This window comes from Manacus vitellinus, unplaced genomic scaffold (genome assembly GCF_001715985.3).
Source record: "Manacus vitellinus isolate BGI_N305 unplaced genomic scaffold, ASM171598v3 scaffold_58_pilon, whole genome shotgun sequence".
NCBI classification, from domain to species: domain Eukaryota; kingdom Metazoa; phylum Chordata; class Aves; order Passeriformes; family Pipridae; genus Manacus; species Manacus vitellinus.
The window spans coordinates 1,214,777-1,238,579 of record NW_021940671.1 but is presented as its reverse complement, the minus strand read 5'-3'; the positions used below and the strand labels follow the sequence as shown (position 1 = coordinate 1,238,579).

The 23,803-nt window shown below is 42.8% G+C and overlaps 1 protein-coding gene across 1 annotated transcript; it reads right to left on the bottom strand.

The window, feature by feature from the left end:
- Positions 1–438: 438 nt before the first annotated feature.
- SPPL3 (signal peptide peptidase like 3) lies at positions 439–23,050 on the bottom strand. Its single transcript, XM_018081913.1, has 10 exons — positions 22,967–23,050; positions 17,330–17,418; positions 14,432–14,551; positions 11,781–11,859; positions 10,954–11,066; positions 5,928–6,034; positions 4,786–4,949; positions 3,597–3,796; positions 2,436–2,545; positions 439–1,753 (listed from the first exon to the last, which is right to left on the bottom strand). Exons 2-10 carry the CDS (start codon positions 17,406–17,408, stop codon positions 1,682–1,684), a joined length of 1,044 nt encoding a protein of 347 aa, XP_017937402.1. The 5' UTR covers positions 17,409–17,418; positions 22,967–23,050; the 3' UTR covers positions 439–1,681.
- Positions 23,051–23,803: the final 753 nt, after the last annotated feature.

Sequence of the window (23,803 nt, the reverse complement as noted above, 5' to 3'; positions counted from 1 at the left end):
TTAATGACATTAACTAATGACAGTGCACACCCATGGCTGGATGAAATTTCCTGCCATGCCCAATATGCTCCTGCTGTAGCCCCAGCTGGGCAGAGCATCAGGTGTTTCACCAAACCCTCCTCACCTACCAGAACAAAACCAGACCCAAACTGTCCCTGCTCAGTCAGAGTCACTGTTGAACATTCCTCCTTCCCCACCCACCAACAATTCTCAGCTGCTGTCAATGAGCTACCAGCTTTTGGGAAGAGCTCCCCACACCCAGCTTGGCACACTGCTTTAAGGGAAAAAAGTTTAGTTACCTCAGGAAAGCCTTTCAGTCAATAAAATAACAACTGGAACTGCTGGTTTAAAGAAAAAAGAATAAAATCCACATTTTAACAAGCTACAGGTACAAAGCAGTCAACACACAAACTCCAACCAGTCACAACAGTAAAGGACAGTTTTTCTTTTTTCCTTTTTTTTTTTTCTTGTTTTCTTTAAGGGGCAGGGGCATGGAAAAATACAGCACACTAATGAAACAAAATGCAAAAAATACAAAAAAATAGAAAATAGAAAAAATGTATTTACAAGTGATACATTACTATGATCAGAAAGCACAAAGACAATTGCTGCTATAATACATGCACTGGGTCAAGAAGGAACTACTAAAAACCTGCAAGGGAGCTGTTTGTAAAAAATGAAAATAAAAAAAGGGAGGGAAAAAAAAAAAGAAAAAAGACACCCCCACCTCCTCCCCCCTCAGACACACAGGGCTGGGTTTGAACTTTTTTCTTCCCTAGTTTGCTACATTGATCAAACCAAATATCCCCTAAAGTCCATGGTACAACCAGTACAAATACTACACTTGGTTTTAAACTGCAGGTTCAGTTGTAGGAGGGGGAAAAAAACAGCAGCTCATTGTAGATCCATATACATAAAGCCAGAGTAACTGTGCTACATGCTAAAAATTACAGCAAGCCCCTGTCTGCTACACAGCATGATCTTAGCAGGTTTTCCTTTTTATTTATTCATATATATATCTATATGTGTGTATATATATATGTATAAAAATCGTGCCCTTTTTCACTGCAACATGACATCTGGGTGGAAATGTAACTTGTTACAACAAATTTTTATATGTATACTGCAAGAAGTCACTCAATGTCTGTGGATTTAATAAGTAACCTCACACCACAGGAAATATTTAATAAATCAAAAAAACCCAATATTGTGACAGAAGACCTTCTGTCTCAGTTCTTTTCAAAACCGAAGTCCCGCAGGAGACTGGTCCCAATGTCCACGAGGGTTCTCTGAAGAAGCTTCAGTTTCTTTAACCGTGTTTGTGTTTAGTGTTCACGAGTTTTTGAACGACTTCAAGCCGTTTTCAGTTTCAAGTCTGTCTCTTCCTCTCTCACAAATGTAATAGTCTGGTACTAATCCATCTGAGTGAGGAAAAGAGGAAAGTGGCTGCAGTTGCACAAAGGGTCCCCAACTCCACATCTGCAGGAGATCGGGAGTCACACGGAGCTCCGGGATCTTCGCTTTTGTTCCTTTCCCTCCTTTAATACAAAGTCCTTTCATACAAGTCCCATCATTGGTACCTTCCCAAGTCCCAGCCAGTCCAGCTTTAGGAGACAACAAAGCCACAAGTTAAAGTGAAAAGGACCAAGGCAGAAGTTCAGGTCACTTCCTGTCCGTTCCATCATACTTCCAGGAAACGGGAGCTGCTGGACTTGGAGTGGAAAGGCTCAGACCACATGCGACGTAGATCGCCCTGGGCAGGGGAACAGCACAAGGACAGTGTCCTCAGAAACTCTGAACTCTGCTTAGAATCACATTTTAAATGCACACAGAATTGCAAGCGTGTCTTAGAGCAAACCTGTTCTTCACCTGTTTTGCAAGTTACAACAAAGACAAAAAAAAAAATCCTTTCCCTGTCAGGCCAGAACGACTTATTTTGGCAGCAGATCTACCCAAAAGGGGTTTCTGATGGGAAGGAAATAATGATGCAGGTGGAAAATCCTGCCCTTTCCTATGTTCTGCTCTGCAGAGTGCCAGATGTGTGTTTCAACTTGAACGGTACACTCTAAAATTTCTGTTGAGAACAGGTGACTGGGAACAGGCAAACAAGGCTCTGCCTCTCTGACTGCTGCTCAGCCTTTGTCCATGTGGTATTTCATGACAAGCTGGACAAGGACAAACTCACTTATTTAATTAAAACAGCATTTAATACTTTAGAATTTAGTGAGTTTGTAATTACTGGTACTTTATGTACCTAAATTATCTTCTATTTCAGGAACTCCTCTCTCAGTAAGAAATGATGAGCAGTGGTCTCTCAGCTCTGGGCCAGAGCTCTCAGGGACACTCATCATCCTCCTGAGAGCTGCTGCCACTGCAAGGACACTGACCCTGCTGCCAGCTGGGCTTCCTGCTGCCCCCGTGCCATCCCCTCTTACCTTTAAATAGGCCATGGTGAGGAGCGGCAATAAAGTGAATGGTACCAAATAGAGCAGGGCAGGCTGGGCTGCCCGGTGAATACGAGAAGCTACTGTTGCAGTTAATAGACCTGCAAGAGAAAAAAGGCACTATAAATATCTCCAGGTTGCATGTGGATGTTCTCAGCATTTCATCCACCATTTTAAATAGGAGGGGAAAAGTCACTTCTCTCTGTTTTGCTCTTCCTGATTGCAACTGAAACAAACCAAACAGTGACAAATTATTCTGTTTGAATATTAGGCTGCATGGGGCCACCGGCTCTGGTTTTGACTCTCCAGACTAACCCAAGAAGAACTCAAACAGAATGCAACAGCAGGTGAAGGGGGAATTGCACCACACTGAAGTGCTGCTCCAGGGCTGGCACCTCTGGAGACTGTCAGTGTGAGGCCCTGGCCTGAGCAGTGGGGGCTCAGAGGAAGGGCTGCACACACCAGGAATGACTCTCCTGGATACCTGCCCAAAGGGAACACTGGGGGAATGATGGGTGAGAGGAAGGCTACAGGTAGGAAATGAATCTTTCCTTTTCATCCTCAGAAGGACTGCAGGAGGTCAGGATATGCACACACATGTCCTGACCTGAGGGAAAAGCCTGTTTTATGTTAGGGAGCAGAGGGCTGGCTACAGCAAATTATAACCAGCATTCCATTTGTGACTACTGATGATTTTCTGTATGTACTATTAACGTATAGAATCTAACTAAGAGATCATTAACAGCAGAATACAAAAATGCAGAAATTATTTAGATGAATTACCTAGATGTAGTATGTATTTTTGAACAGCATAATTAATCTGGAAACTCCCATATTTTTACCATAACCCAGGTATGAGCTACGACACTAGACAGTGAAGCAAAGAGTAAGTGCTAACAAAAACACACTGATAATCTGTTTCATCCTCTAAATAAAATACAACAACAACAAAAAAATCTTAAAAGGAAGATTGTTGAAGGGTTTTTCTCCCTAGACCATGCCAATAAACCCAAAGAGAAGAGGATTAAAAAAGAACATAACCAAACATCCTCTTAAAGCCTCTTTACACTTGCTATCATCTTCTTTTAACCCTACTACAATAATCCCACATCTGCCCACTGGGCAGCTCTCCATATTACACTAATTACTCACCTACAAAATAGCCAATAAGTGTGCAGTGAAAGTAAGAGACCTTCTGCATCCGCCCAGAGATGTTCCCTGGTCCTGGGGCACCGCAGGAGTCACTGTTGGCTTGTTTTTTGTAGTTATCGTAACGCAGGACGAAGCAGAGCAGGAGCCCTGGCATCACAATATCTCCAATCCCCAGCATGGAGAAGTGGCTGCCTGTGGAACTGGAGAGCAACTGGAATTAGGTTCACGCCCAAAACAAAAAGTGACAAGCTCTAGACTCCTCCACTTTGGTCTGAGCTTCGTTTGGCACATCCCCTCTTTCCCTGGCAAACTTGGGATGTAGCAGGAGCTAAATGCTGGCTACTGAAGTTTTCCAAAGTGATTTCTCCACCACCTCAGCTCAGCTTTACACAAACCCATTTTGGCAGGGATGACGTGTTACTCCACCCCAGTTTCCTTCTCCCAGCAGTGTTTAAGCTGCTTTTGCCCTTAACTCACTCAATGAGACAGATCCATCAGTGCAGTATTTCAGCTCTCTCTCTTCTCAGCTGATGGGAGGGACCAGCTGGCCCTTTTATCCGACTGATTAACACTGACAGACACTGCACCTCCATCCCCGTGCACACTGATCTAACACAGGGCAGTACTCTCAGTTTTGACTTCTCAGACCTTTGGCCTCATTCAGACAAAACAGAAAACTATAGTCTTGCCAGATTCCCAGAAAAGAGCCAATTGGGAGGTAGACTAAGAACTAAAATTGTCCATTATCTTAAATCCAAGGTATCTTTTTCAAGAAAATAAAGGCAAATTGAGTTATCACAAAGTTGACAAAGTGAACAATTTTGTTTTTATCACTGCAGACAATGAACTTCTTATCTCTATGATTTCAGCATCCCAACATCTAAAGAAACAGGAGTAAATACACCAACAGAACCCACTGCCTGCTGCTGCTGCACTGAGCTGCCTGCATGTGTCTGGTTACAGACTCGAGCCAGCAAGGAACCCCTGGAGCAGGGAGGTGTGGAATCATCTCCCCCCAGCACAGCTCCTGCCCAGTAAGGTGCCCTTGTTTAGAGCAGTTTCTAATCCTTCCCAATTCCTGCAATTATTCAGGGAACTAAGATGAGAATTTCCAACAGAATTAGTTCTACTAAGTACAGGGAAGGAAAATGTTTCTCATATAATCTAGTAAAAGATCCACTGATTTTACCTTGGGAATACAAGTTTACCAGGCAGCGACAGACGGGGAACATCCCTGCCCACGTTTGGTCCCAGGTGAAGTTTCCGGGATAACACGTCCAGGGGATTATCAGCTGGTTGTGTGGCCACTTTCACCATAACATTGCTGTTAAAGATGTAGGCAGAGAAAAAGACCTATGGAACAAGGAAATCAGAAGTTACAAACTGCAATTCCACAGCAACTCAAAGCTGCATCTATTTTTGCTTTGCTTGTTCAAGAAAAGAAAGGTTATTGTCCAAATTTTCCATGCACATATGTTGTATATGATGTTAAAAGGCAAAAGCATTTCAAAAACTCAGATGGAGCTTTTTACACTATTAATCCTCAAGGATAACTGGAATATACTTTCTGATATCAAGTCACTGATTAGTATCTTGAGATCCTTCACAAAGGATCTGTCTGGGCTACAAACAGGTGGTGCCGGATGACAGAGGCGGGGAACAGGAGGCTAAAAACAGGAGAAAGCTGGAGAGCAGAGAAGAGGTGAGCACAGTGCTCACTCCTGAATGGGATGAGGCAGCCCTGGTCTCCAACAGGCTCTACACTACAGCTCATGCCCCTGGAAAGTGCCTGCCTGCCAGAGCTGTCAGTGGGCGCTGCCCTGGATCAGCGCTCGCTGTTATGCAAAGGTGAAACAAAACCCTTTTGCTGTTACAAAGTACATTCTGTCATGTTTCTTGTTGAAGTGTGCTAAGATTCTATGCCAACCTTCCTGGCTACAGATCAATTTGCATTCTTGTTTTGCAGATTTCTCTGCTAATCAGAAGCTGGCACATTTTTGTTCTGTGTACGGCTTTGTGTGGACTTGGAAATGCTTGTTCTGATCTTCAGCAGCTTCCAAAATTCCAGGTCCAACTTCTTTTTTTAAATAATATGTGAAAGTTGAAATGTTCTAATCATATTTCTGCTTTTGTCAACTAATTAGCAAGGAAATAATTCCGTATCCTGCTGTAGAATTCAACATCTCAGAATGGAGCACTGAAGCCGGTGAGATCTGGCTTTGCCAGATTTCATCAACTTCATACCAGCACAACTGATGTAAAACTGGCCCAAGGCCTATTACAAATCCAAAGGATAAAAACAGTTTTAGTGAAACCAAACCAAACACTTACCCAAAAGACATCATAAATTAGTAACCCAGAGAGCAGCAAGCAGGAAACCTTCAGGCTCGGCAGCCGAACAAAGGCTATCATTGCAACACACAGGCCCATAGCCAGAGCTACAAAATGCAAGACATCATTAGTTCATTACAAACAGCAAAACAAACAAAAAACCACCACCCCCAAGCCAGGATCTCCCCCCCAAAACCCTGAGGAAGCCTCTGTTTGCACCTGTGCAGCTCTGCATGCACTAGATGACGGTCTGCTATTTCCAGCCAGTGAAATTCTTGTTACCAAGGTTAAGAAAAGTCAAAATACATTCAGTAGCCAACTGCAAATGTGTGCCCATGGAAGCAGAGATCCCTCTGCAGGCACAACCACTCATTCCACTTGGCTTCCACCACCCACCACAAAGAAATGTTCCATGTCCTGTGTCCCAGAGACTCCATCTCCCCTCTACAACCCTGACTACCCACTTAAAAACAGAAGCAACAAAACAACTTTGGATTTTTTGTGCCCCAAACATAAACCTCTACTTTTACATTATTAGGAGGTTTTCTAGTAAATGCCCCAAATAAATAAAATCCTTGACTCTTAATTCAGAAATAGCACAGTGATGTGACATGTTAGAACTTGGTCTGACAAAAACCCCTCGAACCAACCTTCTGCTTGGGCAAGACTGGGCAAGAACACCACGAAACATCATCATTTAGATATCCAGGGATTTCCCAAGAACCTGTGTGAAAGCCTAGCTACTGACAGGGAAAAAAATATGGGTCTTTTCCTAACCCCTCTCCCAAGGGTGAGTTTTCAGCCAGATCAATGAGCTGAATGACACGAGGCAGCTCAGATGTTCATTTTGTTCCCAGGGGAATTCTGTCAGAGTAGAAAGGCAAGATGTTAAACTAAAACAAAAATCCCAGTCTTCACTTCTGTGTAATTTTCTGCTTCTTAAAGCCCAGCCTCAGCTACCAAAGATACTCCACAGCTGGTTACAAGTAAATCCCTACAGAGATACTTACGAGAAAAAAAAATAAAAAAAAAAAACCTTAAAAAGCAAATCAGCTTTTATCTGTGATATCAGTCTATTTACAAGGAATAATGGAGCTCAGTTGGGACCAGATTACACTCAATCATGCAGACATTTGTCAACAAAATGTCTTTGTCTAACATGACACAGAATTTATAAGAAGTTACAATCCCATTTTGGCCAAGTGGAACTGCAGGGAAAGCTGATCCATGACATACATGCCCACCAGTGGGACAGCTAGACTTGGCCAAAATGTACAAGTTAACCTTTGGATTCTCACACTGTAATTATGGACTGTGAAACCATCTCACACTTGCATTTCACCTGAGAGCTGGGGAGTCCTTCCATAAAAACCACTAAGGAAACATCCATATGGATTCAAGGGAAAAACGTGCCCCCAGTCCCCTGCCACCCTGGCTGCCTGCAGTGCCAGGGGCTGCATCCCAGCACCTCTGCCAAACCCACCTGATCTGAGAGCTGACACAACACCCACTGTCAGAGCTGCCAGTTTTAATGGAGGGGTGGGATTACTCAGATAAAAACATACCCTAAATCACACTGCACAACTGAAACCAGCTACAAAATGTAAGCAAGTTACCAAGGTTTAAAGAATTTGACACAGCAAAGCAGCAAGAAAAAAGAACTGCATTCAGTAATTCAATATAGCCCTCAGTTACAGACTTCCTCTGGCAGAAGAGCAAATACAAGGGTACAGTCTGTCTTAAATCAAAGAGGTTTCTCTAAAGCCAATGTTAATAATAGCTCAAGCAAGCCTGTATTTAGGAGAGGATTTCCAGGTTATAATTAACCAGAAGTTGAAATATTTTAACCAGTGAGAAGTTTTATCTATTGTTCACACACTCCATTTCTCTGTCACTGAAATGAACACAAGCATAAGGCACTTTCATCAAACCACGCAAATACCGGGTAGAAAAGGAGAAGGAAAAAAATCCTTCAGCTGACAGCGAAATACACATTGTAATAATTACACAGTTTTGCAACAGCTTTAGGAAATACTGGTAAGGCTAAAAAACAAGGGAAGCAAGAATGCCTGGGAGCAAGTGTGAGGAATATGGGCCAAAGAGCAGCCAAACCACCGACGGGCTTCTCTAAATGGAGGCCAGCTCCCTTTGCCAATGGAAGAGTCCAGAAATCATGAGAGAAACAAAGTCCTGTCCAAGCTGGTGTTGACAAACAAATAAGGTAGATCTTCACTGAAATATATTCCAAATTATAAAAAAAAAAAAAAAAATAGAAACAAAGAGGAGAGAAAGAAGAGAAAAAGAGGTAGAGTGGCCACACAAATGGCAGCCCTGGTTTGGAAGTGCTGGGCATTGGCTTAAGAAAGCTGAGTAAGAAAGAATTAACTGGAAGAGTTAACATTCAATTAACAAAACTAATTAAATCCAGAGTCCCTGCAAGCACACTCCTTATGGAACAGGGATATTCTGAGGATTAAGAATATCCTTGCATATGTGATTAGACTCTGGCAGCTCCCCTGCCCTCCTGCACCCAGAGCAATGACAGCCCCAGATGCTGCTGGTGTGGGGTCTGGTTTACAAAGCACAATGCGACCTGGGGAGGATTTAACCTCCCCCACAGGCCACAGCTGACCTTTGAAAGACACAGGTACTTAGGTTCTGATCTGACCAAAGTGTATTTTAAAGGGAGCAAATAAGAACACAGGCCGTGGATCTGTCCATTGACGCAGCAGTTCCCGGGGTATCTGTGCCTGTGCAGTTCACTCTGTAACTGCAGACATTCCATCCATCTACAGCATTCCCACTGTGCATCTCCAGCTCTGTCCACTATAGAGGAAAGCCTTTACCCAGGCTTTACCAGGGGATTCTGTCATCAAACAATCTGCTCTGAGAAACGAGCATTTCAAGACCTATAAATGTGCATCACCACATGCCAGAACAACCTCCGAGACAACCTCTGCTCACTGTACCCTGTAACACATCCCTGCCCCAGAAGCCATTCAACCAACGGCCGTGCCGGTGGGGGCATGGTGGGACACCTTGGTTTTGTGAGGACAGGAAATCACCATGGAGTATTGCTCCTGTGTTCTCCTCAGCTCTCCAGCAGAAAGGTCTCTCACACAGGGAGAACCAACTGCACAGCCAGGAGCCACACAGCCAGAACTCAGGAGGAACACCCGCCCCGCTCCTCCCGGGCATGGTCACAACATCTGGTCCATTCTCTGCCAAACAGAGGATCCTCCCCGGGCCCTGCACACCCAGCAGCTGCAGGCACTGCCTTAGGGACAGGAGTGCTGCACTTGGATACGTGTGCTGACTGCCCACAGGGACGGGAGTCACTGGGGTCTGCATTACTGGGTCACAGCAGAGCAGAGCTAAAGGCAGAGTGATAGGATCCCACAGCCCAAGGAGTAAAGCTGCAGACTCTGTTTCCCTGACAAAGGCCAATAAATGCTGTTCCTGTTCAATGTCACTGGCAAACACTGATTTAATTGGATTTGAACAAATGACAGGAGGATCACCTATATAGTTCAAGTTGCCTTCATACAAATTACATAAAATACTTCAAAGCGAGACAGTAGCAACACAATTCAGTAAATCATAATCAACCTCCAAGAGAAATAAAAGCCAGGAATCACTGCACCAGCAGCTCAGAGCTCTGCAGATGAATTACCTCGAAGCCCATGATGTCAGACTGAAGCACTCACAAAAATAACTATTTTTAACTAAATGCTTCTGGTGATATCTCAGTGTAGACAACTCTTCAGACTCTGCCAAAATCCACACTTGACATTCCATTTGGCTTTGCAGCTACTGCAGATCAAAAGTCACCCTTGATTTCATGGTGGCCCACTCTGCTTATCACAAAACAAACTTGGTCTGCATTTTTCTCATTTAGTAATCTGGTACTTTAAAAGGTATTCCCCTTCCATACAACAGGTGGGACTTTTAAAGCAGCAAAAAGCATGAATGAAGCACAGTGCCTTTGTACAAAAGAAAGAATGAAGGTGCAAGGAGAGGCTTCCGTGCTAAGGACTTGCCTCTGCTGCTGCCTGGTTTAGGAGGAGCTGGAAGCTGATGGGATGAATGTTTTCTATTGTGATGAACAATTTCAAGGGCAGGTGATGTTGTTCCAGCAATTTTTCTTCAAGCAATCACGACCCCGGGGTGCCATTACAGGATGTCCTAAGCCAGTTTCGCCGACACTGCTGAGCAGCAGAGGTGCTGCTCCTGCCGACCCCTTCCTGCCTCTGCCATCATATCCACACCATCCCCTCAGATCCCAGCATGCTGCCACGTACCTTTGGCCAAATTTAGCACATACCTGACTGCACAATAATCCAATTCATCTCACTCAGCAGCAGAAAAACAGCCTGGCAAAACCCGAGCACGCTGCCATTGTAGTGAGCTCAATCAGCTCACCATGTGATTGAGTGAGTGCCAGAGCCAGCACAAGAGATTTGGAAGGCAGGAGGGAAGGAGGAAAGCTCCTTTTCGGAACAGTAAGCTGGGAATTCAGTTGAACCAGCATGAAAAAACCCCAATAACTCACACCTCCAAGCCAACTGGCCGCCTGCCACCTGCACCATCTCACCACCCATGGCAAGCAGCACAAAGATCAAAGACAAGCAGCTCCTGTGAGCTGCCTCACAACAAATTATTTGATCATCTGAACCAATAAACAACAAGATGCACAGCAAAAATGAACCAGATTGCTAAGATTAAGCCATGAACCACAAACAACCACTGTCTCCACACTTCTTTAACTCAATCTGGCGATTCACCCCACACCACACAGGGGTGGAATATGTTTCATGAGTGTTCTGGCACTTCCTTGGAAGCTTTTACAAACCAGAAAAACAGGTGTCCCAAGCACTCCCCTGGCGTGTTCCTGGCTGTTTTCAGGGACTCTGCTCCACAGCTCAGCAAGCCATTAATATCAGCAAATTTCACCCATCATCACCAGTGACTGATGTGTCAGAACAGGCACAAACCAGCAGTAAAGCCCCTTAATTCCCATACTCACCATCCATAAGGAGCCAGTGGCCAGTCAGGACCCAGATAAGGACAAGCATCACAGACAGAGAAAACGAGAGCAACTCAGCAGCAGTGAAACGCCCACAGCAGCCAAAGGAAATCCTGGGAACAACACAAACATCAGCCAGAGGGCTTTGTGTTTCCATTTAAAGAGCAGAAAATGGACACTTGGAACAAGGTTCAACTGCTGATGAAAGATGCCAAGAACAACTGAAGGGAAGTTCCTTTGCCACAAGTAGGTACCAAAACAGCAACAAAATAAAAGCTTTCCTCACATTCAAACAGTGTGTATAAAGCATGAACTGCAGAGATGGAAAAAGCCCTGTAAATCTTGGCACCTCTCTTGAAATTGTAACCATGCTATTTTCCTACCACCACCTAAGATAGTGCTTTTAGCAACATGAACTCCAGTCACAAGGTTAAAAAATAAAATTAGTTTCCAAACAGCTGTAATTTTCACTGATGTAACTACAGTCCCCAGAAGAGGCAGCATTAAAATCCAGAGCCCGGTGTTAACGAACATTAAAATCCAATACCCAAATCCCAAACTCTGAAATCTCAGCCAAAATAAGCCAAACTTACTAAAAACCACTGCTGGGAAATCGAGTCCCCTGCAATGGTATCACATTTCCCAGGCTGGCAAGGGCCAGTGACTTGCAGAAATCGTGCTTCCTACTTTCAAAGTGGAAGCACGGTGTTGGCACAAAAACCAGGCACAAACAACAGCCCTGAAGTTAATGCTCATTAGAGAATTCTCTTTAAAAGAAAGAAATACAACACACAAGAAGAGGAGCAAAGGATTGCTCAGGTCCTTACTTGTTCTGAGGTGAGCAAGGTCGTGTTAAGTACTGGCACATCGGGAGCAGAAGGAAAGCAAAAGCTATTGTTGCAAGGACTACAAAAAGAAGAAGAGGTAATGTTAGGACATTCAGATCTGATTTCTACAGTACACAAACAGGCTTCTCCAAGTGGAAAAAGCTCTTGCAACAATGTCCTATTATCATATGCTCAGTGTTATTACAGCAAGAGCAGCTCAAGGCTCTGAGGTTTTCTGCAGAACAGTGGCTTTCAGACTTCAATGAAATGAAAGCTCTCAAAGGAATTCAATGCCCCATCCCCAAACCTTAAAAAAAGTCTTGAATCTATTCATGATTGTGTCAGCAAGAAAAACAGTTTTCACATATTCTGGGAGTTGGAAAAAATCTTACTACAAACTGGTTGTGAGACTCTTTGAAAATTCTTCAACATCCAACACAGACTAAGAGCATAATAAAGGATTTTTTTCCCACTTTTTAACTCAGATAGTAATTTTTTCCCCCATCTCACTCAAACCTTTTTATTCATTACTGAAACACAGTACAACTTCAAATAAGTTATAGCCAGTAGCTGGCAACTTCACTTTTTTAAAACACAAAGTGCTTTAAGGTTTTGAAACCAGGACGATAAAAAGACATAAATATCCAAACAGACTATTTCCATAAACATTTTCTTTTTCAGGCAGCATACTTATCCCACCCACACATTTGTAAAAGCGTTTAGGAACTGCTGGTATTTATAATCATTTTTCCTTCCATTTTTTTTTAAAGGGCTGTTTAAAAGGCTGGAGCTCGAGGGCGTGGAGACACAGACATGTCAGCAGCACATCCCAAACTGCTGCAGCAAGAACACACTGACATGAAAATGGAAGGCACTTGAAACCTTCTGCATCCTTCAGATCAGATCTTTGTGCTGTCCTCTACTTATTCCTTTAAAAATTGGGATGGTTGCTGCTGGTTTTTAAAGGGGATTTTTTTTCTCTTCTCAATGAAGATGAGGAGTCAAACACTCTCTTCAGAACACAGTTTCAGTCAACTGGAAAAAGGAATTGGTTTGGTCAAACCACATCTTTCCTTTCAGGTGGGAGGAAGGTTAAAAACAAAACAAAACAAAAAAAAGGAGAGATCAAATAATCTAAAAAGAAAATTTAAGAAGTGTCTGCATGTAAACAGCACCAGGAAAACTCAGAGTTCTGTCAGTATTTCCAAGAGGGGGACAAAAAGCAGAATGGGCAGGGCAAGAATGAAGAGTGTGGCAACGCTGCACACACTGACACAGCACAACCTCAGCTTCAGGGGACAGAGGGACCAAGTCCAAGACCAGTGCCAGGTTCCCAACTCCAGCAGGGTCCCCATCCTGCTGAACAGCCTCTAAGGACACTTTGCATTTCAGAGGTTCTGGGCTTAACAACACTCTCTGATGCAAGCCCAGGGAAAAGCACAAAAGTACCATAAAACCAGGTTCAAGAACAAAGTTACCCAGGAGCACTGATCCCCAATCCTCTGAACCTGCAACAAGCCCCAACTGATCCTGCAGTTACACACACAAATGTTACAAATGTCAAGGTCATGTGGGAAATAAATGGCCCAAGAACCCTGACCGATTTTATCTTTTGACATAGATCTTCCCTTATAATATCTTGTATACTTGTGTGTAAATTCCCCTAATATCTAGCATGTAGTAGAATTAATCTGAAGTATTTTTTTTAATAGGAAAGAAGATGTGTGTCACAGGTCAAAGTTAAAAAGCAGAATTCAACAGGCCTCTACAGGGGGTACAATTAGTCTCAAGACTAGAGATTCACATTTCACCCATTAACATCAGCCCTGTTTAGGAGGTTGGAGAGGATGCACAGCTCAGGAGTTAAATCATGAGGGAAAAGCCTGCAATGAAAATATGTGAAGTGGGAGAGGATGAAAGGTATTTGGGGGTTTAAAAAGCTTTATGGGCTCAGTATGTGGACTGAGTACAATTTTTAGAAGCTGCTGCATCTCTGGGGCAGTAGGAAGAATCTTGCTACTATCAACAGTAGCTGGTCTCTTGAAAAATTGCAAAAAGATCAAAAGGCCAAAATTTTCCAGAAAGTGAAGCCCTGGTATTTATTTAAATGACAAAATGTAACCAGTAAACACGAGTGGAGGATTTGCAATTTTTTCGCAGATAACTGTTTCAATTTTGTTCTAAATTCAAGCAGTGCAAAAGACTAACACTCAAATGCTCATGAGACCACAAGTACTCTTGAAACAGAAAAACTGCACGAAAGCAAAATTAAACTAGGAAAAGAAGTCTCTGGGCAGGATCCCCAGAGTTATTTCCCATAAAGTATCTGAATTATGAAATACCACACACAGTTCTGAGCACCAATTTATAAACAAGTGAACTTCATGCAAAATAATACATCTGGCATCTTTAAAGTTCTGGCAATTTATAGTTCAGAAGGTTTAGCAAATCTCTAAGTGGAAAATACTTCTCAAATAATACTTATCACTTTATTTATAGCTACAGAGACATGGAAATACAACTGTGAAATCTGATTATTCTTTTTTTAACGTACTGGGGCAAGTATTACAATTCTTATCAACAAAATGTAATGACATCAGTACTTTCTGTTCTATTCCAACTCTTAGAGAGAAAAAAAAAACCTTAGTCACCTGCTGTGCATATTGTAAAGACAACTTGAACTGAGTCAAAGAAGAAGAACATAACTAGGAGAGACACGGAGGCTCCGATGGGCAGGAACAGCGCCTGGGTGGAATCAATGGTTTGAATACCTGCAGGAGAGAGAAGGGACACTTGACTCTCACACACACTCCCAGCTGGCCCTCAGCAGCACGAGGGAGGGCTCTGACAGCACGTTCCATTGCACCCCCACATCCTGGGGCTCTGTCACAGCCAGGTCCAGGGGTCTGTGCAGACACGCCCCGGCTGGGCCAGCACAGCAACAGCCCTGCCCTGCAGAACCCAAGGGCTGGAAGAAAATGCAGGAATTCTCACTTGTGCCACAGAGAGAACGAATAACAAATTATGAAAATTAACATTACTTAGGGATTAGGACATAGCAGTTATATGTTTGCTTCACTTTACACTGAGACACAGAAATGTGTAGGGCAGAGCACAGGAAAGGTTTATTGAACCCCTCAGCAGGAGGGGAAGAGCCTGACCAGTGTCAGGCTGTCCCAGCTCATGCAAAGGGTGCCACAGCTTTAAATTCCACCTGGGTGAAGGCCACCAGGCACTTAAATTGCATCACAGGCTGCAGTCACCAGATAACATCAAGCCTCACAATAATAGGTGGTTTCCAAAAATCACATTTACCTGTTTGTGAAACCCCCAGCTCAGAGCAGAGCTCTACAATCCCTTTCTGCTAAAAACCACCATGAACTCAGGTTCACATTTTATAGTTGGCAGCAATTTTAAACAGTGCACAGATACTGAAGTATTTTATTATTTCCCCACCTCAAGCCTGCAGTGTAACCACTGGGGATGTTAATAATGGGACAGGACTTTTTCTACTGCATTTTACCATGAGTTTTTAGAATTACTAACAAAATTGAGAAGCCCATCTATTCCCACACAGTCCAACAATTAACCAGTCTCTGTAGCTGTATTTACATTTGATCCCTGGAGGGGATAGAAGCTGTAAGCAATAACCCAATTAAAAATATAAGACACAGTTGTTCTTGTAAAACACTAAAATCAGGTAACATCTGAAATAGTCACTTGATAAGTGACTGGTGAAAAATAATACAATACTCAGACCTAGAAGAGATATAAAACCAGCTGAATATCACTGTGGTATCCCAAAATAATTAGACATGGCTGTATGAAGGGGGTTTTAAGGATCTTAAGGATAGGCTTTTAGATTGTCAAGCAGAATATAGTGATATAACAACACAGGAAAATATACACACATATTGCTTATGTGTGTGTGTTTCTGTGTAAGAACGTGTCTTTAAATAACAGGTTACCTGCACAACTCAGTTACCAATGTATCTGATTATGTTGAAAAACCTCACACTCCCATGAAACACGCTCACAACAACCTCTCTGTCATAAATATCCAACCATTTCCATAAAAGAGAAGCTAAACAATGAGCAGGGAAGTTGTGACACCTGCACTGTAACCCATTTATTAGTTTATGTCGCGATCTGTTATTCTTAAACATAAGCAGCACAGTAAATTTTAAAAATAAAAAGCAGAGGAACTCAGTCCCTTGGGATTTCTGCATTGCTGAGGTCTGGTACAAAAAGGTACAGTGCAATACAGACAGTGCAGTGATGACAGTGTGAGGACACAGAAATCCTAATCTGTGACTTAGATCTGGTTCTCCTGCTCTGAGAAAGCACATTTATTCCCATGCCCTTCAACTTCTCAAGGGAAAAACTGAACACAACAAAACCCCAGAAATGACACACTACACACCACCTTGGCATCTGGGAATTAGTGCCTGCAGCATTAAATGTCAGGGCTCTTCGTTTCATTTCTGATCATTCTGACAGCTAATCCCCTTAATGTGCTTATTTCCCAGCCCCAGACTGTCTTCCCTCACTGCCCAGATGCCAAAAGCCTCAACTGTTCATTGCTGAATCACCAAGCACAGCAACCTCTTTGCTCTGTGCTGCCAACAGAAGCAGTGTCTGACAACTATGTAAATTCCAAGAGTCTATTTTAAAAAAGGCAAAAAAAGCAAGAGACACATAAAACATATGTTATTTAATTTATAATTTTAAAGCTATATTTCTTACTTTAAACAAAACAAGCTTGGCATTCAGGGTTTCATGCACAGGGCTTCTCACTTATCTCACTCCTGCCTTCTATATTTGAGGAAAATATTTCATTCTAGAGCCCATTCTCAGAAGATGGCCACATAAATTGTTATAAGGTAAAATCAGGTGTGAATTTACAGCACATTGTGCACAGTGTGTTCCACTCTAACTGTTCACTTCCATATTTTTACCTGCAGAACAGTGCATCTCCAGTGGCCAAGCTGCCTGGAATCTATTTATAGCCCACAGAGGGGACAGTCCCCCCACAGGAGCTGACATGTTAATCCCACTCTGAATAGACAGTGCAGACACGTATTTTTTGTCCATTATAAATGAGTTGCCCAAAGCCCTGTGAACTCTCTTCTTCAGTTTCTCCACTGACAAGGCTGAATCATCCTCGGGGGGCTGTCAGAGCACCCCACGGCCTCTCCCTGCCCCCGGACTGGCCAACACATCCCAGCCAGACAGAAAGGAATTACATCCCCTCCTCACTCTGGGGTGGCTTTTCCAAAGCAAAGCTGTTTCCATTTCCAGCAGAACACGACGAATTGTGCACATGCAATTTTTATACATTACAGAAATGTTGATGTTTAAAAAGAGGCTTCCACGGGCACAGACCAGACACAGAGAGCAGTGAGAGGGCCCAGCAAGGTGGGAAGTGCCCAGGGATCCCTGGGATCAGGGGAATCTGGAATGCAGCAGCTGGAACACACACCCAGGGGAAGCAGAAGGAACAGGACACAAGTGAGGGAAGGAAGACAAGGAGAAAAGCTGACCCTTACTGTTATTGGTGCTGTTGCCATTGAAGGACCCAGCAGTGCTGCTGTTGTCTTTCTCTTTGTCTTGATTCTCAAAGTCCATGTTCAGAGACCTGCAGGAGCAAAGCAAATGGAACAGAGAAGATTTAAACTCCTGTTTAGGCTCATTCCCATTGGTCTCATTCCCATTCTGCCACCCTCTCCCTGAAAAAAGCCCTGCAATGCTGGTTATTAGAAACTACACCAAACACTCCAGCAAATTAGGATAAATGAAATGCTTAGTTACAGATAAGGCACCAAATCACAGGTTCTGACAGTGAGACCTTTCACCAGTGCCTGCACTGGGGAGTGTTAAATATCTTTGCTGTGCTTTGTTGTTAGCTGCATTTCTGGGAAGTGTAGAACATGATGGAAGCACAGTAAACATTTCAGTTCTCTGGTGAATTTGAATTCTTTCCAAGTTCTCATTTGGTTCCTCTTCATTCAATTTTAACTATTGGTTTAATTTTTAAGACAATATTATTGCCTCCCTCTAAATGTTGCTATGAATGATGACCCAAACTAGCTTACAAGTAAATTGTCTGCTGAATGTAAGGCCTTACTCCATTGAAAAAACTTCAGCAAAGCCTAGATTTTTACATACACCCAGAGCAGATACCTAGAGGAAGCTTTGAATAAACAGCACAAATTGACATAATTTAATTAATCCACAGGAGCTGACAACACTCCCCTGTGTAGCCAGCTCAGCTGTTATTGAGTCATCTTTTCATTTTGATATACACACTTCTAAAAAGTTCCAAAATGACACAGTACTCTACTCCTTTTGCCACAGTCCTTCACTTTGATATAACTTGTAAATTATATTCTAACAGATTTGGCATGACTTTCTGAAACAGGGGAATTTCACTTAAGGTCTCTTTTGACCAGCAGTACTTTCTACCACTAAATTCTACACACTTTTTAATAAAAATACCAGCAATCAAGTTTACCATGAGAATTTCTCATTCAGATGCACGTATGTTATCCATGATTTAGCTGCATATTTATTTATTCAAATAAGCTACAGAGAAGCACCAGAAGCACTGGTCTTGTCTTAAGTCTGCAGCAGCATCCAAATATTTCAATAAAACTTCCAGGTCAACAGGTATTAACTCCTTCTCAAGTTTAGCTGTAACTGTGCTATGCTAAGTAAACAAATTCGATTAATTTATCAGACAAGTAATAAATACACCACGATCTTCTAAACAATTCCAGGGGCATCAGAGCTATTTCCTTTCAGTGCATTGATCACCCACTGCAATGCACAGGTGAGTGAGTCTGTGCTGCAGTCCCAGAGCCAAACTCAAGCACATCCAGGCCTGCAGGACCAAGACAGGTGGGGTGTATTAAGGACAGAGGGGTTGAGCACCTTCACTGCATTACACAAACCCAAGGAAAAGGCTCTTCCAGTATAGAACTGGTTTGTTTCCTTTGCTTCTATTAAGCAAGTGCTCCCCAACAGTGATATGAGATTTTAGCAGCTTTTGGGCTCAGGCTGAATATGAGGAAGCTTCCACTTCAGACATACAGTACTTGTACACAGATGATGGATCATCACCCAAAGAGTTATCAAACATACAAAGAGGCAATGGAGAACACTAAAATTCTAACCTATTAATCTGTTGTTCTGAGCTTGTTCTTCTAAAGATCTCTCTGCTCTGCCTCTTGTTTGGAGTGCCTCCATCCCTCATCCACGCTCCCTTTTCCCCCATTATCCATTGTAGCTTCATAATTTTCCTCTCAAGCTATAAAAATCTGGGAGGAGGCTGACAGCCCTCCAGGCCTTGCTCCAAGATTCAGGCAAACAACATCATTCTTCTCTCAGTGCAGCGTTCTGTTCCCCTCTGAATTAGCACAGTTTAGCAAGAACTTCACACCATCATTCTCCCAGTGGCATCAGGCAACTCATAATTTAAGGGATTGCTATCAGCAGAGAAAACTGGAAATAAAAACTATTAGATCTACTGCTCATAAACAACCTCAGCCCCTCTCCTTTCACTGCAATGGTGTCAGCAATTATTATTACCTAAAACATCCCTGCCTCAAAAGTAAGTATAAATTAGAAAATTACTTTCACTTAGCAACACAGCTACTGATCCAAGCCAACTCACCAACTGTTTTATGATTTGGCTCTTCCCTCTGCTACAGATTATCACTAATATAATAAAAAAAATTGAGAAGTGATCACCAAAACACCCTCCAAGAAAGCTAAAAATTATATTGTAAAAAAAGATTCTCCAAACTACTCGACTGAAGAGAAATGGCAAGTTGGGAAACATTTGCTGTTTTGTTCAAGTTTCTCCTGAGCTTCCAAAGGGAATGTTGGGCCAGCACCTCCCATAGGGCACTGAACTGCTCTGTTGTTCCTCCTGTGGGTCCCCACAGCTCCATGTGGGAGGATTTCCAGCGCAGTGTTTCAAAGGCAGGAGTCCCTCCCGCAGGGAAGCGCTCCGGAGGGTCACGCTGAGGCCACAGGAATGAGTAAGCTGCTGGCACGTCACTGTCATGGAAGCTCAGATTCAGCTGTGGATCACTTCCACTGCAGCCATGCCTCAGGGAACCCCGCAGGACATGTTTGTATGGAACAATGGAGGGAGCAGGAAAGCAAGGATGTATCTACAGAGGCGCCTGCAGACACAACACACGAAGAAATTCCTTCTTGCTCTGCTCGTGAGGACAGTCACCATCTGACAGCACTGGGACTGTGGGAATGCCAAGCTGTAAATCCAACCAGAAGCACTCCATGTTCACATGAACTCTAAGTTCACCATGTGAGCTACTTTCCATTTACAAATGCTTTGGATACCCAAAGCCTGGAGATGGAAAACTCCAGTTCATCCCATGCTTTGCTTTGGTTTAAAAGCAGGTACTGGGACGGGTACATTCTGGGTTTAATCTGGCTTTACATAAGCTGAGACACCAAGTCTGGGGAAGTGATAGGATAGAAAAAGATTTAGCTGTTACCTGCCTGCAAAGTAACCCCAACATTTAAGTCCCAGAGAAGCATTTGGACAAGAATAGGTGTCTGCCCTGCCCTAGGAAACAACCTGTTTCAAGCTGAGCTCACCTCTTTAGAAATCCATAACTAACACAGATACTTGCACGCTCCCGTTTACAGCTTGTGAGGGTTTAAAGGATTAGCCTTGCCCCTTTGGCAGTCAGTAATGAAAGTATGTCAAGTTCAAGGACCGAGAGACAGTCAGAGTGTGCATGGCAGAGACGTTCCAAAGGGCTGGAAGCTAAAACTCCTGACCCGGAACAAACGTTGGAAGGCAATGCTCGTTCATCCACAGTCAGAGAAGGGGAACTCAACTCTACCAGCTGCACTTCATTCTAGATGTGGGCTTTGCCCAGGATTTATTAGACACTCTCCTGGCTATCCTGAGGGTTTGGGATACTTTGGTTTGTTTTGGTTTTGGACAAATGCTGTCTGTGTGAACTAGGACACTGGACCAAAGCTTTCCTTCATTCCCCCGAAACTTCCTGCATTAGATTAGATCCACCAGGCACGTGGATTTTATCCTAATGACTCACCCACCCAATTCTTTCTGATCCTATTACTGCACTTCTGTTTCAGTCACTTGCCAGCAACACCACAATAACTGTACCTGCTTCTTTCCAACTGAAAATCAGAAACCAAACCCACTTTCTGCCACACAGAGGTTAACTAAGGAGTGCTATTTTCTTTTTGTCTCGTGACAGCTCCTTTAAAGACAAAGCACTCAAGTCTAGGTGACATCACTGCTGTCATATGAGAACAAGCACCCTAAGCTGTAACTTTCATCTTTCCAGCAAGACACTTTCCTAAGAAAATTCAACCCCTTCAACAGAAATTTTTGTTTTACTTCTTTAGGAATTTCCAATTGAATATAATTTTGTAACTTACTACCACTCTTTAATTTCTTAAATAATGTAATTGTGTCTTTGTCAGCACCACTGTAAAATTTTCTCTATAAAACTGGTTTTGACCTCATCCTTGACTGAGCAGAACTGGAGCTTGTCCAAGTCTCCATCAGAACTCTGGGGTTTAGCTCAGACAACTGCTAAAGACACTGATACAGGAAATTAATTAGGAAAGTAATTTTAAACATATGGGACCCCATCTTGATCTACAACAGGTTGCATCTTGGGGTTTTCAGGATACATGCAAACAAGTGGCCTAGAACAGGACATTTCCTTGAGGGATTTGTATCCATCACCATTGCACCACTTCATTGGGGAAGTTGGACTGCTCTGAAGTTCACAGTCCTTGCTATGTGAGTAGTTTTAAATGTAAAGCATAGGACAAGATGGTAAAAGGGCATGTGCAGATACAAAATAAGATGGCAAACAGCAGGGGAAAATTTTTAAGAGCAAGGAGCTCCAGGAAGGACAAGCAATTGAAGTTCAAGCACTCCTGCTGTTTTATATTGCATTATGTCCTCATAATTGAATTTTAATAAATGCTACAGCTTCTTGCAGCCAGATGCACAGTTCCTTTTCACACAACTGCATAAATTCCAATAGTTAATAATTTAATTAGTCCCACAACTAAATGCTAATCTAACTCAAAACGTGAAGAAAAAACTAAACAAATACAACCTTCTATTACTTTTTGTTCTAATCACCTCTAGATTTTGTTTTCCTAAGGCCTTCTATTTTAATTCCAGCAGCAGTGCTGTTACCTAATGCTTGCTATCAACAACAGACAGCTCTGGCAAAAAATTGGCTCTTTCATTATATGACTTTATTAACTTATGATGGTGATATAAAACCTCTTATCCTGACAGCTGCAACTCTCATCATGTGTATGACCACAGCTATCATCGACTTCAGGAGCACTCACAGCAGTTCAGAGACTCTGCATTGACTGGATGGCCTTTTATCACAGACTTGTGAAATGAAGCACTGCTCTTCAAGGAGCAGAAAGAAAAACATGCTGTATCTAAGTTTTAAAAAAATAATACTTTCATGTTATGATTTTTTTTTTTAATGTCAGGATGAGCCTCATTCCTCAGGTGCCACTACAGTGCAACAAGCTGGACAATACCATGTGCAAGTCTAAAGGGACAACTGTGTTTTCTCTAAACTATGCTCAAGTCTCCTAAAATGAGGCAAATTTTTTCTGAAGATTCAAACTCATCCTGCAGCAGTTCTCAGATGCTCTGCTGGAATTCAGCACTGCAGTTTCCCCACTCCTGTATTAAGCTGTTCCCCAGGCTGGAGCAAACAGCAGTGGGACCTGTGTGCCAGGCCTTGTTTGCCATTCCACGAGGACATGCTCCATCACCCAACACTGAACCACAGATAAAATTCTGCTATCCAGACCATTCCCTTCTATCTCTCTCAACAATCCTTTAATACCCTCTAGAATACAATTTTACAGAGCTGTCTTCAGAGACTGACTTTTCAGTTATCTCATACGTGTTTGTACTCTGACATGCAGTCACATCTTTCAGAAGCCCCAGCTACTGTTTCTTCCTTTTCCATTTCCTTTCCAGAAGCAAAACTATTTCATTTCCATCACAGCCATCAGTGGGACAAAAGTACTATGAACTAAAAGGCATAAACTGTATTCAGTCATTTGCAATATTTTTATTTGAAAAATAAAAAATTTTACAGAACTTTAAGGAAAAATCTTACCTGAAACTGCCATAGACTATGAGGAGAATAGAAATCAGGAAGGTAGACACTTGACTGGAATCCACAAGGGAATACGCCCTGGAATCAGGAAAAAGAAGGCAGGTGTGTCATCATGAGTGTCCATTTCTCCAGTGCCATTTGCTAATTCTTTTTCTAATCATACTACAAATAGAGAACTGGATGACAAATCTTTACAGCAGCTCTCTCTGAAGTTCTCATTTTATCCAGGAACATAAAACCTGTACCTTGTAAATTAATTTTTATATTCCAGACTGCAGCATGCAAACCCTGTACAACCACCAAAGGGCAGCTCAAAAGCCTTGTGGTAATTTATTCTGAACTCACCAGATTCAGATTTTTTCCCTGAAACTCATTAAAATTGCTTCAATTACAACTACTGCAGCCCTGCACATCGGTGACAGTAACCTGTTTTCCACAAGACTTCTTACATCTCAGCTGACAATGGTTAAGTGACAATACAGCAGTTGAGGCTCATTTAGGCAGGGAGAAAAAAAAAACAAAAAAAAGGAGCCCCCCAAAAGCAAAGCCCAAATGTCACAACAAGCTGCAATATTCCTTTATTAAACCACAGACAATTCCTTCCCTATTGCATCTTGCAGACCACTTGATACAGGATTACTGAGGGACAGCTTGGCAGGAGGCTTAAAAAGCAGCTTTATCTGGGTTGATTTCCTGCTCCAACATACTGTGGGTAAAGCATGGAAACAGGAATATCAATATAGCAGGGGGTCACTGTGCTGGGAGGGCACAGTGGGCAGGGAGAGGCTCTGGAGCCACCTCACAGCTCCCAACAGGTTATCCACAACCTGTGCTGAA